Genomic DNA, 13,286 nt, shown 5'->3' with positions numbered 1-13,286 from the left:
TGAGGGACAACAGTAGTAGTTCTGCTGCCGTTATTGTTCTGAATTCAGTTCAGGATATGACGCTTTCACAGCGTCAAACATTAGAGGCAGCTTTGGTGAGGTTGTTGTAGCTGTCTTGTCAGACGAAAATAAACCATATTTATGTAGCTACCAGTATTGTATATATTTGAGCCATTTTCGAAACCTTGGGGATCAATTTGTGTTTCAATCCGTGGGTGCGGTTCTACACTTTTTTTTTGTCGTATTTTTCTTTCCCATCAACAATGCAACAGGTGGGTCTAGCTAGTTAACGTTAGCACTAGAGCTAACTAGCATGCTAAAGACGTTTGGGAGCTAGTTTGAAGTTGCATTTTTATGTGCCAGTAACTTTGTGACAAATACTTTTGCCAGTTGTATTACTGGTATTGTTTTTCTAAATCGTGGTGCTGTTTGCTCGTTCATCTGAAACGTGTTGGCTATCTAGCTGAGTTAGTTAGCCAGCTAGCCAAGTTATGTAAGCTAACATTCAGATAGAGCTGGCACATCCTTATGTCTGTTGATGTTTTGTTTTTACAGAGATTCTGTTGTCATCCCTTCTGGAGAGAACTGTACTAACAACTAATGTTCTTCATCATCTAGAATGAGTCTGCATGAGATAAGTGAAAACGTGAAACTTGCTCGAGAGTACGCCTTACTTGGGAACTACAGTTATGCTATTGTTTGCTATCAGGGAGTACTTGAACAAATTAAGAAACACCTTTTTACATTACGGGATAGTAGCTTCCAACAAAGATGGCAAAAGGTAAAATATAAGACGTTTCACTTTCAAAACGAAGTTGAATTTAAACCGAGTTTTGGTCAGACAATGTCTGCAAATGTCACTTCGACCCTTTCTCTTGACATCTCTTACAGGTATGGCAAGAGATAAACGAAGAAAACAAACAGGTTGAAGAAATAATGACAACTCTAGAAAATTTTAAACTGGAGACCACCCCAACCAAACCACCAAGTAATAAAGATGGCATTCGTGACAAATGGCCTGTACAAGTAGAAGGCAGGTACTGCATGGACTCATTTCTCACACATTTTTATTCTATTGTATAGATTTACTGGCCCATTCATAAGTGGATATTGCACTTTACAGGGAAAATATATTTAAACTGTTTTCAGGTCTTTACATTAGTATCTGATTGGGTATGTAGTTTGGTTAGTAAGCTGTTTGTCTGAATAAAATAATTAATGAGTGGGATTATTGCTCAGAGTACCTGATAGTAAGTAGTCTGCTCTCTTTCTTGCAGTGCTAAATGTTACCTTTTTAGTTTTGGCCTACAAAATAGCTGAACATTAATGTATTATTTGGAGTGCCACCCGGTACTTAAATCTGCACAATAGAGACTGGCAGTAGTCTATGTACATAGTCATTGAACACTGGTCACTTCAATATTGTTTACATACTGTTTTACCTACTTCATATGTATATACTGGATTCTAGTCGAGGCTCATCCTATATAACTACTGCTGTGCACACCTTTTCTATACATCATGTACATACTTTTGATCATGTAGTGTATGTGGACACCTGCTTGTCGAACAACTCATTCCAAAATCATGGGCATTAATATGGATCTGGTCCCCCCCCTTTGCTGCTATAACAGCCTCCACTCTTCTATAAAGGCTTTCCACCCGATGTTGGAACATTGCTACAAGAGCATTAGTGAGGTCGGGCACTGATGTTGGGCGATTAGGCCTGGCTCGCAGTCGGCGTTCCAATTCATCCCAAAGGTGTCCGATGGGGTTGAGGCCAGGGCTCTGTTCAGGCCAGTCAAGTTCTTCCACACCGATCTCGGCAATCCATTTCTGCATGGTTCTCTCTTTGTGCACAGGGGGATTGTCATGCTGAAACAGGAAAAGGCCTTCCCCAAACTGTTGTCACAAAATTGGGAGGACAGAATTGTCTAGAATGTCATTGTATGCTGTAGTGTTAAGACTTCCATTCACTGGAACTAAGGCGCCTATCCCGAACCATGAAAAACAGAGAAACAGACACCTTTGGGATGAATTGGAACACCGACTGCGAGGCAGGACCAATCGCCCAACATCAGTGCCCGATCTCACTAATGCTCTTGTGGCTGAATGGAACCAAGTCCCTGCAGCAATTTTCTAACATCTAGTGGAAAGCCTTCCCAGAAGAGTGGAGGTTGTTATACCAGCAAAGGGGGGACCAACTCCATATTAATGCTGATGATTTTGAAATTAGATGTTCGACGAGCAGGTGTCCATATACTTTTGGCCATGTATTGTATATCTACGCAACCAATAAGATGTTATTTGATTTGCTTAGGTTGATCGAGTAGTATTCCCTTCTTTCCTCAAAGATCCTCGCCTCTTCCGGTTAGGGGGCCCCCGGTTCCCTACAAAGAGAGTAAACATCACAACAACCGCCTGTATGTGGCTGGTGTGCGGGCTCCGCATCGCCAGTCACCACGCGGGCCCAATGTTGACAGAGCCAAACCTTTGAAGAGCAAGGAAAAGAATGAGGCCCTAGCCACACCAAAAGACGACAAGGTGAACAAAGTACCATTAAGGATTAAAATATGGATGGGAAGGTCCTTTGTTACACCCCCCTTTCACATAATACAGATTTAATTCTCCTAGATTTTCTTAGGTTTACAATTAAAAATATATATTTTTATTGTATTACTGTCCCAGGAACTGGCACAGGGAAAATGCTTTGCTGGCATTACCCTATCTTAACTATTTGCACTGTAGACCAAAAATGTGTCAATCTTCTTGTTACCTAAAATCATCACCTGGTTCCTGGCTTAGAAAAAAACCTCTGCCACGCGGCTGCATTGAGACCCTCAAGACTGACAAATAATCCTTTGTTTGTTTTGCAGAAAAAATTGGAAGTTTCTGAGAAAGATGTGAAGAAGTTTGATGGGCAAGGATATGACAGACCTTATTGAGGCCCTGGAGAGAGACATCATATCACAGAACCCCAATGTTAAATGGTGTGTGTGACTGGCTATGATTTATCAACTGTCCTGAACAGGATAATTCTAAAAACATACAAAATGTTTCTCTTTGTAAGGATTGTCTAACAGGAAATACTTGTTTGTTTAATGCCTGTAGGGATGATATTGCAGATTTGGAAGAAGCAAAAAAGCTTTTAAAAGAAGCTGTTGTGCTACCCATGTGGATGCCAGAGTTTTTCAAAGGCATACGAAGACCATGGAAGGTATACATGGAAGCCCAAGGACCACTTGATTAATAAGTTATTTTGATTGGAAGAGTTGATACGATGCCTTGCTAATATGTGGTGTATCTATGTGCAATATTTTCCTAGGGTGTGCTGTTGGTGGGTCCTCCAGGCACAGGAAAGACTCTTCTGGCCAAAGCCGTTGCGACAGAGTGCAGAACCACATTCTTCAATGTTTCATCTTCTACTCTCACTTCCAAGTACAGAGGGGAGTCTGAAAAACTGGTCCGCCTTCTATTTGAAATGGTAAGATCCTCGTCAGCTTCCCTGCCCAGGCAGAATATTTTTTTCCTAGAAGAAAATCTGGTGGTATGATGTGAAAGGGTGGTGTTTTTTAGGTGTTGTGGCTCTAGTCAGTGTTTCTTTTCTCCTCTGGACAGGCCCGGTTCTGTGCTCCCACCACCATATTCATCGATGAGGTTGACTCCATGTGCAGCCGCAGAGGAACGTCAGAGGAACATGAGGCTAGCCGACGGGTGAAGGCAGAGCTGTTGGTCCAGATGGATGGTACACAAACAGCAGCTACTCTGCTTATAGAAGGACAAATTAATTACATGCACAATTCATGTCTATATAAAAATGTTTCTTGCCCAATAAATTATTGTACCCTAAATACATAGCAGTAATTGAATTTTGCTATAGTTTTTTATGCTATCGTTCCTAGGATATTATGCTGTTGTTTAGGTGTGGGAGGAGCATCAGAGAATGAGGATCCCTCTAAGATGGTGATGGTGCTGGCAGCCACTAACTTCCCCTGGGACATTGATGAGGCTCTGAGGCGACGTCTGGAGAAAAGAATCTACATCCCTCTGCCTTCAGGTCCACAAACACTGCTCACTGTAAATCGTCTATCATAGTCCAAGACATGTAGGCATATGGACAGCAGTATTCTAGAATATTTGTCTGTTGGCTTTCATACTTTTTGAATTCTCAAACAATTTATCCAACTGTCAACACATTCAAATGAATAGAGGACGCTTACCGAAACTGCATTGGTTGGGAATCATGGGGAGGTGCGCGTTCGGGCTGTGCGTTCCCCTTTGGATGGGTGCTTCAGAGCCACGTAGCTATGTCACAATGGGACACCGGACTATCACGTGTCAGTCTGGACTATGATAATTTACACTTGACAGTGCTTTCCAGTTAAACATCTAAAATCTTAAAGTATATACATATACACACACACAGTGCTTTCGGAAAGTGTTCAGACCCCTTGACTTTTTCGACATTTTGTTACATTACAGCCTTATTCTAAAATTGTTTCAATAAAATTAAAAACTCAACAATCTACACACAATACCCCATAATGACAAAGCGAAAACATGTTTTAGAATTTTTTGCACATTTTAAAAACAGAAATACTTTATTTACATAAGTATTTGGACCCTTTGCTATGAGACTTGAAATTGAGCTCAGGTGCATCTTGTTTCCATTGATCATCCTTGAGATGTTTCTACAACTTGATTTGAGTCCACCTGTGGTAAATTTTATTGATTGGACATGATTTGGAAATGCACACACCTGTCTTTATAAGGTCCCACAGTTGACAATGCATGTCAGAGCCAACAAATTGTCCGTAGAGCGCTGAGACAGGAGTGTTTCGAGGCACAGATCTGGGGAAGAGTACCAATTTTTTTTGCATTGAAGGTCCTAAAAGAACACAGTGGCCTCCATAATTCTTAAATGGAAGAAGTTTGGAAATTCCTAGAGCTGGCTGCCCGGCCAAACGAAGCAATCGGGGGAGAAGGGCCTTGGTCAGGGAAGTTTCCAAAAACCCAATGGTCACTCTGACAGAGCTTCAGAGATCCTCTGTGGAGATGGGAGAACCTTCCAGAAGGACAACCATGTCTGCAGCACTCCACCAATCAGGCCTTTATGGTAGAGTGGCCAGATCGAAGCCACTCCTGAGTAAAAGGCACATGACAGCCCGCTTGGAATTTGCCAAAAGGCACCTAAAGGACTCAGACAATGAGAAACAAGATTCTCTGGTCTGATGAAACCAATATTGAACTCTTGGCCTGAATGGCAAGCGTCACATCTGGAGGAGGCCTGGCACCATCGCTATGGTGAAGCATGATGGTGGCAGCATCATGCTGTGGGGATGTTTTTCAGCAGCAGGGATTGGGAGACTAGTCAGGATCGAAGCAAAGTACAAAGAGATCCTTAATGAAAACCTGCTCCAGGGAGCTCAGACTGGGGCAAAGGTTCACCTTCCAACAAGACAACAACCTTAAGCACACAGCCAAGACAACGCAGGAGTGGCTTTGGGACAAGTCGCTGAATGTCCTTGGGGCCCAGCCAGAACCGGACTTGAACCCACTCAAACATCTCTGGAGTGACCTGAAAATATCTGTGCAGCGACGCTCCCCATCCAGCCTGACAGAGCTTGAGAGGATCTGCAGAGAAGAAGGGGAGAAACTCCCCAATTACAGGTGTGCCAAGCTTGTAGCATCATACCAAAGAAGACTCAAGGCTGTAATCACTGCCAAAGGTGCTTCAACAAAGTACTGAGTAAAGGATGAACAATGGAAACAGGATGCACCTGAGCTCAATTTCGAGTCTAAATACTTATGGAAATAAGTACATTTGTTCTCTAAATTTGTAAACATTTCTAAACCTGTTTTCGCTTTTTCATTATAGGGTATTGTTTTACATTGAGGATTTTTATTTATTTAATCCATTTTAGAATAAGGCTGTAACAAAATGTGGAAAAAGGGAAGGGGTCTGAATACTTTCCGAATGCACTGTATATATTCATTCACAATGGCGTACGTGATGTTTGCTTGTTTTCTCTGCAGCCAAGGGCAGAGTGGAGCTGCTGAAGATAAACCTAAAGGAGCTGGAGCTGGCCAATGATGTGGACATGGCCAAGATAGCAGAGCAGATGGAGGGCTACTCGGGAGCAGACATCACCAATGTGTGCAGGTAAGGCCTTTTACTTTTTCAGGTTAGTTTTTTCTTCAACAAATAGAAACCAGTCACAAATAAACAATAGATTAGTCAAGTATGTTAGTTCCAATAACTCAGCGAAGACTATCACCACTGATTTGAAAACGAGATGCCTCTCAAATAATGGAATAAAGAACCACTCTTAACCTAATTGTGGAAAGTAATGTTATTTGTGTTCCATTGCCTGGAGTGAACCCTCTCTCCATGACGTCTGTAGGGACGCCTCTCTGATGGCCATGCGGCGAAGGATCGAGGGGCTGATACCAGAGGAGATCCGTAACATCTCCCGAGACGAGATGCACATGCCCACCACCATGGAGGACTTTGAGTCTTCTCTGAAGAAAGTGTCCAAGTCTGTGTCAGCTTCCGACCTGGAGAAGTATGAGAAGTGGATTGTAGAGTTTGGCTCCTGCTGAAAGTTAATCAGGAAGCCTGCAGCACCTCAAATCTGCAGAGGAATTAGGAGGCTCAGTATATATTCTGGGAACAATACTTTAACTCGTCTTCCTTTTCTTTGTAAATGATTTATATTTTAGGCTAGGTGATTCGACATGCTTTAAAGTAGGGTAACCAACTGCTTCTCTTGGTAAATGTCTTCCTGGATACAGTCCATATACCACACCCAGAGGTGCCTTGTACTGATTATAAACAGGTTATCAACATAAATAGAATGGTAAACATTTATATTTATGTCATACCGGTGGTATAGTCTGATAAACACATGGTTGAAATGCTGTTTCAGCCAATCAACATCCAGGACTCAAACTACATGGTTTACAATATGCAATTAGTCAGCCTCGTGGGCATAACAAAATTGGTAGAAAACATATATACATGCATAAACACTAAGAATTTTGTTAATCAAGTTTAAAGTAAAATAGGACTTGCATTGACAAGGCTTCCATGTGCTTTGTGTAGACTTGAGTGAATGTCACAAGAACATTTACAGAAACATTTTTATTGAGCAGGATTTGGGAATTCAATGTACAGTTTGATTTGAATGAAAATACATGATGCACACATGCCATGCTCCCATGCGTTTAGTAAAACACAAGATTGAAATTGAATTGAGGCACCATAGAAGCAAAATGTAAAATAACTAAGTTCTAATTCACCCACTCAAGTTCAAATCAGCATGCAGTTTCCTATTATGAAGTTGTTTCATTGACAGCTAACTGCATCCCATACTATGGCTACTAAGTCAATGTGCCAGGGCCCCATATGTCAACCATGAGCCTAATCTTGAGAATCACATTGATACAATTTTATTTTGGTCATGCCTAGCCTGCTTTGAGGCAAACCAGCCAATAAGCTATTGGGAGGAGTAGGTTTGACTATTCTTAGACTAAAGTGTATAAGGTCCTATTAGTGTAGCTTCAGATGTCTATGTTGACAGTGCACGGCCATTGCGAGTAATTCACATTGCAGAGAACATCCATTGTCATTCACTCATATTGCAAAGAACATCCAGTAACCATATTCATACATTTCAAGGCATAAAGCAGGAGTATATTCAGAGTGAACAGAAATGGACTGTATAGACAGGACACTAAAGCAGTTAATGTCTGTTCTATACTTTCCAGGTCTATCTGCAATGTTCTGTGACAGATCATTCACCTACAGGAACTAACTGCCATCTGTCTCTATCAACTGAAATGGTTGGAATGAGATCTTCTATTTGCTCAGTCTCTGTTCGACTCATAATGATGGGTGCAAGACTAGGACCACCTGTCCTTTAATGAACCTAAGCGCAGGCCCGTCAAGTTCAAACAAAATGTAATACCAACGTAAAAATGTTTTGACATTTTACAACAAATGCATTGGTGAGGCTCTGACAATATGATGCACTGGTTCAAATACAGTAAATAAAAACAGTTTGTCTTATGATTTAAAGTTGCATGCAAACAAACACCAAATCCTCAGTTCAATCCTCCAGTCAGAATGATAAAATATGAAATGAGCAATCAAAAATAAACCAATAGGAAGTCAGTATTTCATAATGCAAAGTAGAATGGTTACAGAGGCACTGTGAGGTAACACAATCATAATATGAAAAATAATGCAGTATGCAGCTCTGCTTCCACTAGTAACATTTCAGATTCCTTCTTTGAGAGGAGGGTATAATGTTTGAGAAATAAAGCTAAACATGTTATTTTTGCAATGCATGTGTAATAAGTGCTACAAAGAGATTATGGTTTCTCTAACCACATAATGCCTTGTGTTTTCAACAGATGCAATCAGACTCTTCAGTTTTCAATGAAGGCCTTTTCACCTCCTCTACCTCTATTTCAATGTTCTCCAGCAGGGTGTGTTTCTCATCTTCCGGCATCAGAGTCACAGGATTTAAATGTAAAATTCCCCTAGAGGAAAAGTACATTATCATGAGCATCACAGTTAAGAAATGATAGAACAGATGTGCCTAATTAACTTGTCACCAAGGTAAAACATCCTGCACACTGACCTGGCAGTGTTTAATTTAATTCTACAACAATCATGTAAGCAGGTTCAACAGGACCTGTGTGAAAACGTACTTGTGTTCGCATGTTGGGAAGAACATGTCCAGGATCTTGACAATGACCGCTGACCCAACCACACCAATCACTACCACCCACATGACCAAGAAGAACAGGGGCAAGGACTCAGACCAGAAGCGTCGCAGGCGGTCCCTCACCTCCTCCACCCATCGACACATGGCCTGCAAACAGATTTTAAGTCCAGAGCACATTGTAGTAGAGGAATTTTGCAATATTCGATTTGGATCCAATGTCCAATTTACTTACACTGTAAGAAGAGAGAGATTCTTTGAGTGGTGCCTCTGTCTGCATCTGATCAGACAGCCCTCCCAAGTCATCACCCTCATTGTTATCATACAGCAGGTCTGGGTCCATGCGGAGGGGAGTCTCCGGGAGCTTGCCTGGGGCAGCAGTCTCCTCCTGGGTGGTGTCCGCATGCTTCAGAGGGTAATGACTGGTGGTCTGGGACATCACTTGGTATTCAGCTGAACAGAAGAAAGTGGATCATTATCATTCACAAATTGATTTAGGAACATTGCTTTAGCAATGGAATTCAGTTATCTTGTCCATTTCATGTGAGAGTATGAAAAGTGAACGAAAATGGCTGTTCTTGCATACCTTTTTTAGGATTTGTTGGATCTGTGATGACCACATCATTTTCCCTTGGGATCCTGAAAATCTCGCTGTGTCCAATGGGATAGGTGTTGGTATACTGCGCAAGCGTCTGGAAATTGGGGCTCATCAGTATCTTCACTTCACACATTTCTGGCTGCTGGACCTAAATGATAGAAAAGGATGCACAGATTTTCCATCATTGTACCACCATGGTGCAAATATGCTCATTTAGCTGTTACATAAATATCCTAACACCATTATTCTATTATCTTTTTCTCAATCAACTAACTTTACCTTTTTCCCCTCCATCTCGATGACCTCGCTGAACACTTGGAGAGCCACCACCTCTTCTGAATCACTCCACAAGCGATTCTGGCTCACCATCACCCGGGTGACAGTGGAGACATAGTCACCAGATTCAAATTCACTTGTGCCATTGGTGGTATCCACTGTAAACAAAGTGAAAGGCTGTTTTACATCAGGTGCAGAATGCTGTGCTGTAGCTAAGTTATATGCACCAGAAACATTTTCACTACTCACACAGCAAGGCTTGGCAGTTCAACCTGGTCACCCCTGACAACTCCACAGGGATGTCATTGATGAGCACCTGCTCTTCATCCACTGAAATATTCAGGTTGATCTGAAAATTAACATGTGTATACGTTATGTTGTTATTCAATATAATTCTGACAGGCTTAATCATGGCCCACTACGTCATAGTATAGCTTACCTGCAAGTTGTTGGACTCCTGCACCTGTGTATCATTCAATGTCCCTGCTGTCACATTGATCAGAATACTTTCCTGTGTGAGAATCAAGAATAGGAAAGCGGCCATTAATTATTATGATCATGATATAAGTTAGCTAATATGGTAGGCAGCAAGGTATTCACCAAAACATCAGAACATTCGAGAGTGACATACTTGAGCGCATTCTAGCTTGCTAGTATTACGCTCATGCAACCTGGCTAACAACATAAACATTAGCTAGCTGCAATGAGTCAGATAGCAACAAAAGGTAACGTTAGCATCCATTAGCCAAATAACGTTAGCTAGCTAGCTACCAAGATTAGCGTTACTTTTATTTATTTTTTACCTTTATTTAACTAGACAAGTCAGTTAAGAACAAATTCTTATTTGCAATGACGGCCTACCGGGGAACATTGGGTTAACTGCCTTGTTCAGGAGCAGAACGGCATATTTTTACATTGTCAGCTCCGGGATTCGATCTAGCAACCTTTCGGTTAACTTACTGGCACAACGCTATAATCACTAGGCTACCTGCCCCTCAATTCATGTAGCTATCTAGTGGTAGAGTAGTCTCCTACCGTGTTCAATTGTCGAGGTGAAGACTCAGCGAAAATGAATGACATAAACAGTACACATAGAGTATAAACTGATGTTCGTTTCATCGCCATCTTCTAGCTGTTGTATGATCGTGGAGGAAACAACACCCCCGGCCCAAGTGACACCGAAATCAATCAAGAGCGCGTGCGCAAGCATGGCGGTTCTTCTTGAAACAACATTTGGTGATATAGTCATTGATTTATTTACAGAACGGCCTAAAAGTAAGAAAACATGCACCAACGTTAATGTCTGGTTACACACAGCCTACATTTGATAACGACATTTGCTGAAATTAAAATATCAACTGTTATTCTACTGCTAGCAAGATTGCTAACCATTGCCAATCTATAGCATATTGCTAGCTAGCTAGTAAAGCTAAATGTTAGCTAACTTGTTAGTATTATATTTCAGATAACTCGCTAACATTTCAGAAACATAGGATTGCCATGGATACGCTTAATATGACAGTTTACTCAGTGTTGATGTGGTGGATCATTGAAACGAAGGCCGGGAGAGAATTCCTAGCCCAAAACAACCAAATTCTCAAACTAAACGTGAATCAATTCTCAATTGCGGTACGGTTCTAGAAGTTTATAACGTAGGTGCACACGGGTCGAGAGAAAGATTTGAGGTGACAGACAGTTGTAGTAGGATGTCCATACTACACAGTGGTTGGTGCATACTCTTGCCTGCATCTGGTAGGTCTAGGCTCTGGTGTAGTTGTCATTAGTCCAACAGTTGTAAACGAGAGTTGCTATTGGACAAATTAATATGTTTATCCCCATTTCGTTCCGTTTACGAAACGTTTTTCAACCGAATCGGCGGAATGAATACAGCCCTGATCGCGCACAAACTGTTCACTTTCATAGCCACATACAAACAGCTTATTGTATTCGTTATCGCATCTACGTGCTCTCCTCTCACATTTTCCCGTTGCTTGTGGACTTCAATGCACAACACATCAGCTGCCTGTGACCTACCGAATACTTTTCCATATCATAACCGCTACATCGTTGTCACCATATTAGCTAAAGTAGCTTCATAGTCAACATAGCTAATAACTAACGCGTTAGTAAACCCCCTACAATCATGCAGTATAGTCAGTAAACACTTTAGCGGTTAGACCGGTGGCAATACATTTGTAACACCAAAAGCTTACCTTGACTTGGAAGAGTTCCACCGAGGTAAAAAACAGTTTCAAGTTGGATATTCGCGCTTTCAAACCACTTGAGCCACAGACTCCAAATAAGTGTCATGATGCTGGAAAAATTGCGCACAACATTGCACAGGTCTTATTTTCACGATTTGGACATTAATTCGCTTTCCAAAACTAATAAACGTGGAAATGTGAGTAGCATTTTGTATACCCAGTTGAATTAGTTAGGGAGCGTAAACAAAGTACAAACTTGTTTACATTCGAATTTCAATAGCTCCTTGGTCATGTGACCTACTTGACTCAAACAAGGTTCAGAATGTCCACTGACTACCCTTCTATATTGCACACCCTTTGGTTCGTTCATTTTCGTCTCACACGTTCTTACATGAATTTTTCTAAATTTCAATAGCTCCTTGCTCATGTGACCTAACTTCCAACAAGGTTCAGAATGTCCACTGTGGGCCTACACATTGCACACCCTTTAGTTTGTCCATTTTCATCTCACACGTTTTTACATGAAATGTAAAACATTTACAATTTCAATAGCTCCTTGGTCATGTCACCTACTGACTTCAAACAAGGTTCATAATGTACACTCACTGGGCCCACACATTGCACACCCTTTAGTTTGTCCATTTCCATCTCACTCGATTTTACATTAATTTTTCAGAATTTAAAACTTCAATAGCTCCTTGGTCATGTGACCTACTGGACTCAAACAAACTTCAGAATGTCCACGGACTAGCCTTATATATTGCACACTCTTGTTTGTGTTATGTAAAATCAGACAGTAGAACGTACATTTTTTATAGTTTTAAATTTCAATTGCTCCTTGGTCATGTAAATTACACACCTATGAAGCGTGCAGTGGATATACACCCATATTGCATAACCTCTAGTCATGTATCTTCTATATTGTTGTACATTAATATTAGTTTGACAATTAGTGGGTTCAGTGTTGTGTTAAACCTTTTCTTTAATATTTATCTATAATAATTGGTAGTTCTAAATACTTATTTTCCCTGTTTTATTTTGCCACAGTATTTAACAACAGTACACAATAGGAGAGAGACAGATCCTTTCATCGTTAATATCAACCATAGAGGAAAAGGGCAAAGTACGAGAGTCATGTTATTAATTGTCCAAAGCAGGGATGGAGAGTGAGCTAGTGAGATAGGCTGCAGTGGGTTTGCTGGGCAATACATACAGTGCCTTGCGAAAGTATTCGGCCCCCTTGAACTTTGCGACCTTTTGCCACATTTCAGGCTTCAAATATAAAGATATAAAACTGTATTTTTTTGTGAAGAATCAACAACAAGTGGGACACAATCATGAAGTGGAACGACATTTATTGGATATTTCAAACTTTTTTAACAAATCAAAAACTGAAAAATTGGGCGTGCAAAATTATTCAGCCCCTTTACTTTCAATGCAGCAAACTCTCTCCAGAAGTTCAGTGAGGATCTCTGA

General features: G+C 41.0%; 1 protein-coding gene and 1 pseudogene across 5 annotated transcripts; one reads left to right on the top strand and one right to left on the bottom strand.

The window, feature by feature from the left end:
• The first annotated feature begins 47 nt into the window (after positions 1–47).
• LOC110529535 (katanin p60 ATPase-containing subunit A1-like) lies at positions 48–8,339 on the top strand (annotated as a pseudogene). Its single transcript, XR_016497636.1, has 11 exons — positions 48–272; positions 556–781; positions 892–1,037; positions 2,355–2,544; positions 2,877–2,990; positions 3,112–3,217; positions 3,326–3,484; positions 3,619–3,745; positions 3,923–4,057; positions 6,037–6,163; positions 6,405–8,339. The product of XR_016497636.1 is annotated as a katanin p60 ATPase-containing subunit A1-like (transcript).
• LOC110529536 (glycoprotein integral membrane protein 1) lies at positions 7,130–12,275 on the bottom strand. Of its 4 annotated transcripts, none has more exons than XM_021611789.3 (9): positions 11,134–11,601; positions 10,642–10,875; positions 10,046–10,117; positions 9,856–9,955; positions 9,610–9,764; positions 9,319–9,478; positions 8,968–9,185; positions 8,719–8,882; positions 7,130–8,547 (listed from the first exon to the last, which is right to left on the bottom strand). In XM_021611789.3, exons 2-9 carry the CDS (start codon positions 10,729–10,731, stop codon positions 8,412–8,414), a joined length of 1,095 nt encoding a protein of 364 aa, XP_021467464.2. In that variant the 5' UTR covers positions 10,732–10,875; positions 11,134–11,601; the 3' UTR covers positions 7,130–8,411. The 4 variants fall into 4 exon arrangements, with proteins under 4 accessions (XP_021467464.2, XP_090098868.1, XP_090098869.1 ...); XM_090242742.1 differs by having other exon boundaries at positions 11,085–11,296; XM_090242743.1 differs by lacking the exons at positions 10,642–10,875; positions 11,134–11,601 and adding an exon at positions 11,820–12,275.
• Between the last annotated feature and the right edge of the window lie 1,011 nt (positions 12,276–13,286).

The sequence above is a fragment of the Oncorhynchus mykiss genome, chromosome 8 (assembly GCF_057628025.1).
Source record: "Oncorhynchus mykiss isolate SJ-2025 chromosome 8, ASM5762802v1, whole genome shotgun sequence".
Taxonomy (NCBI): domain Eukaryota; kingdom Metazoa; phylum Chordata; class Actinopteri; order Salmoniformes; family Salmonidae; genus Oncorhynchus; species Oncorhynchus mykiss.
Note: the sequence above shows the minus strand (reverse complement) of the source record. Positions and strands in the feature narration are given on the sequence as shown.

Excerpts from the sequence above, each read along its gene's own strand:
- LOC110529536 (XM_036984925.2), bottom strand. The coding sequence starts at position 10,731 with ATGGCGATGAAACGAACATCAGTTTATACTCTATGTGTACTGTTTATG. Across the intron at positions 10,118-10,641 it reads CACCTCGACAATTGAACACG|GAAAGTATTCTGATCAATGT; the intron begins GTAGGAGACTAC and ends ATTCTCACACAG. Across the intron at positions 8,883-8,967 it reads AATCTCTCTCTTCTTACAGT|GCCATGTGTCGATGGGTGGA; the intron begins GTAAGTAAATTG and ends ATCTGTTTGCAG.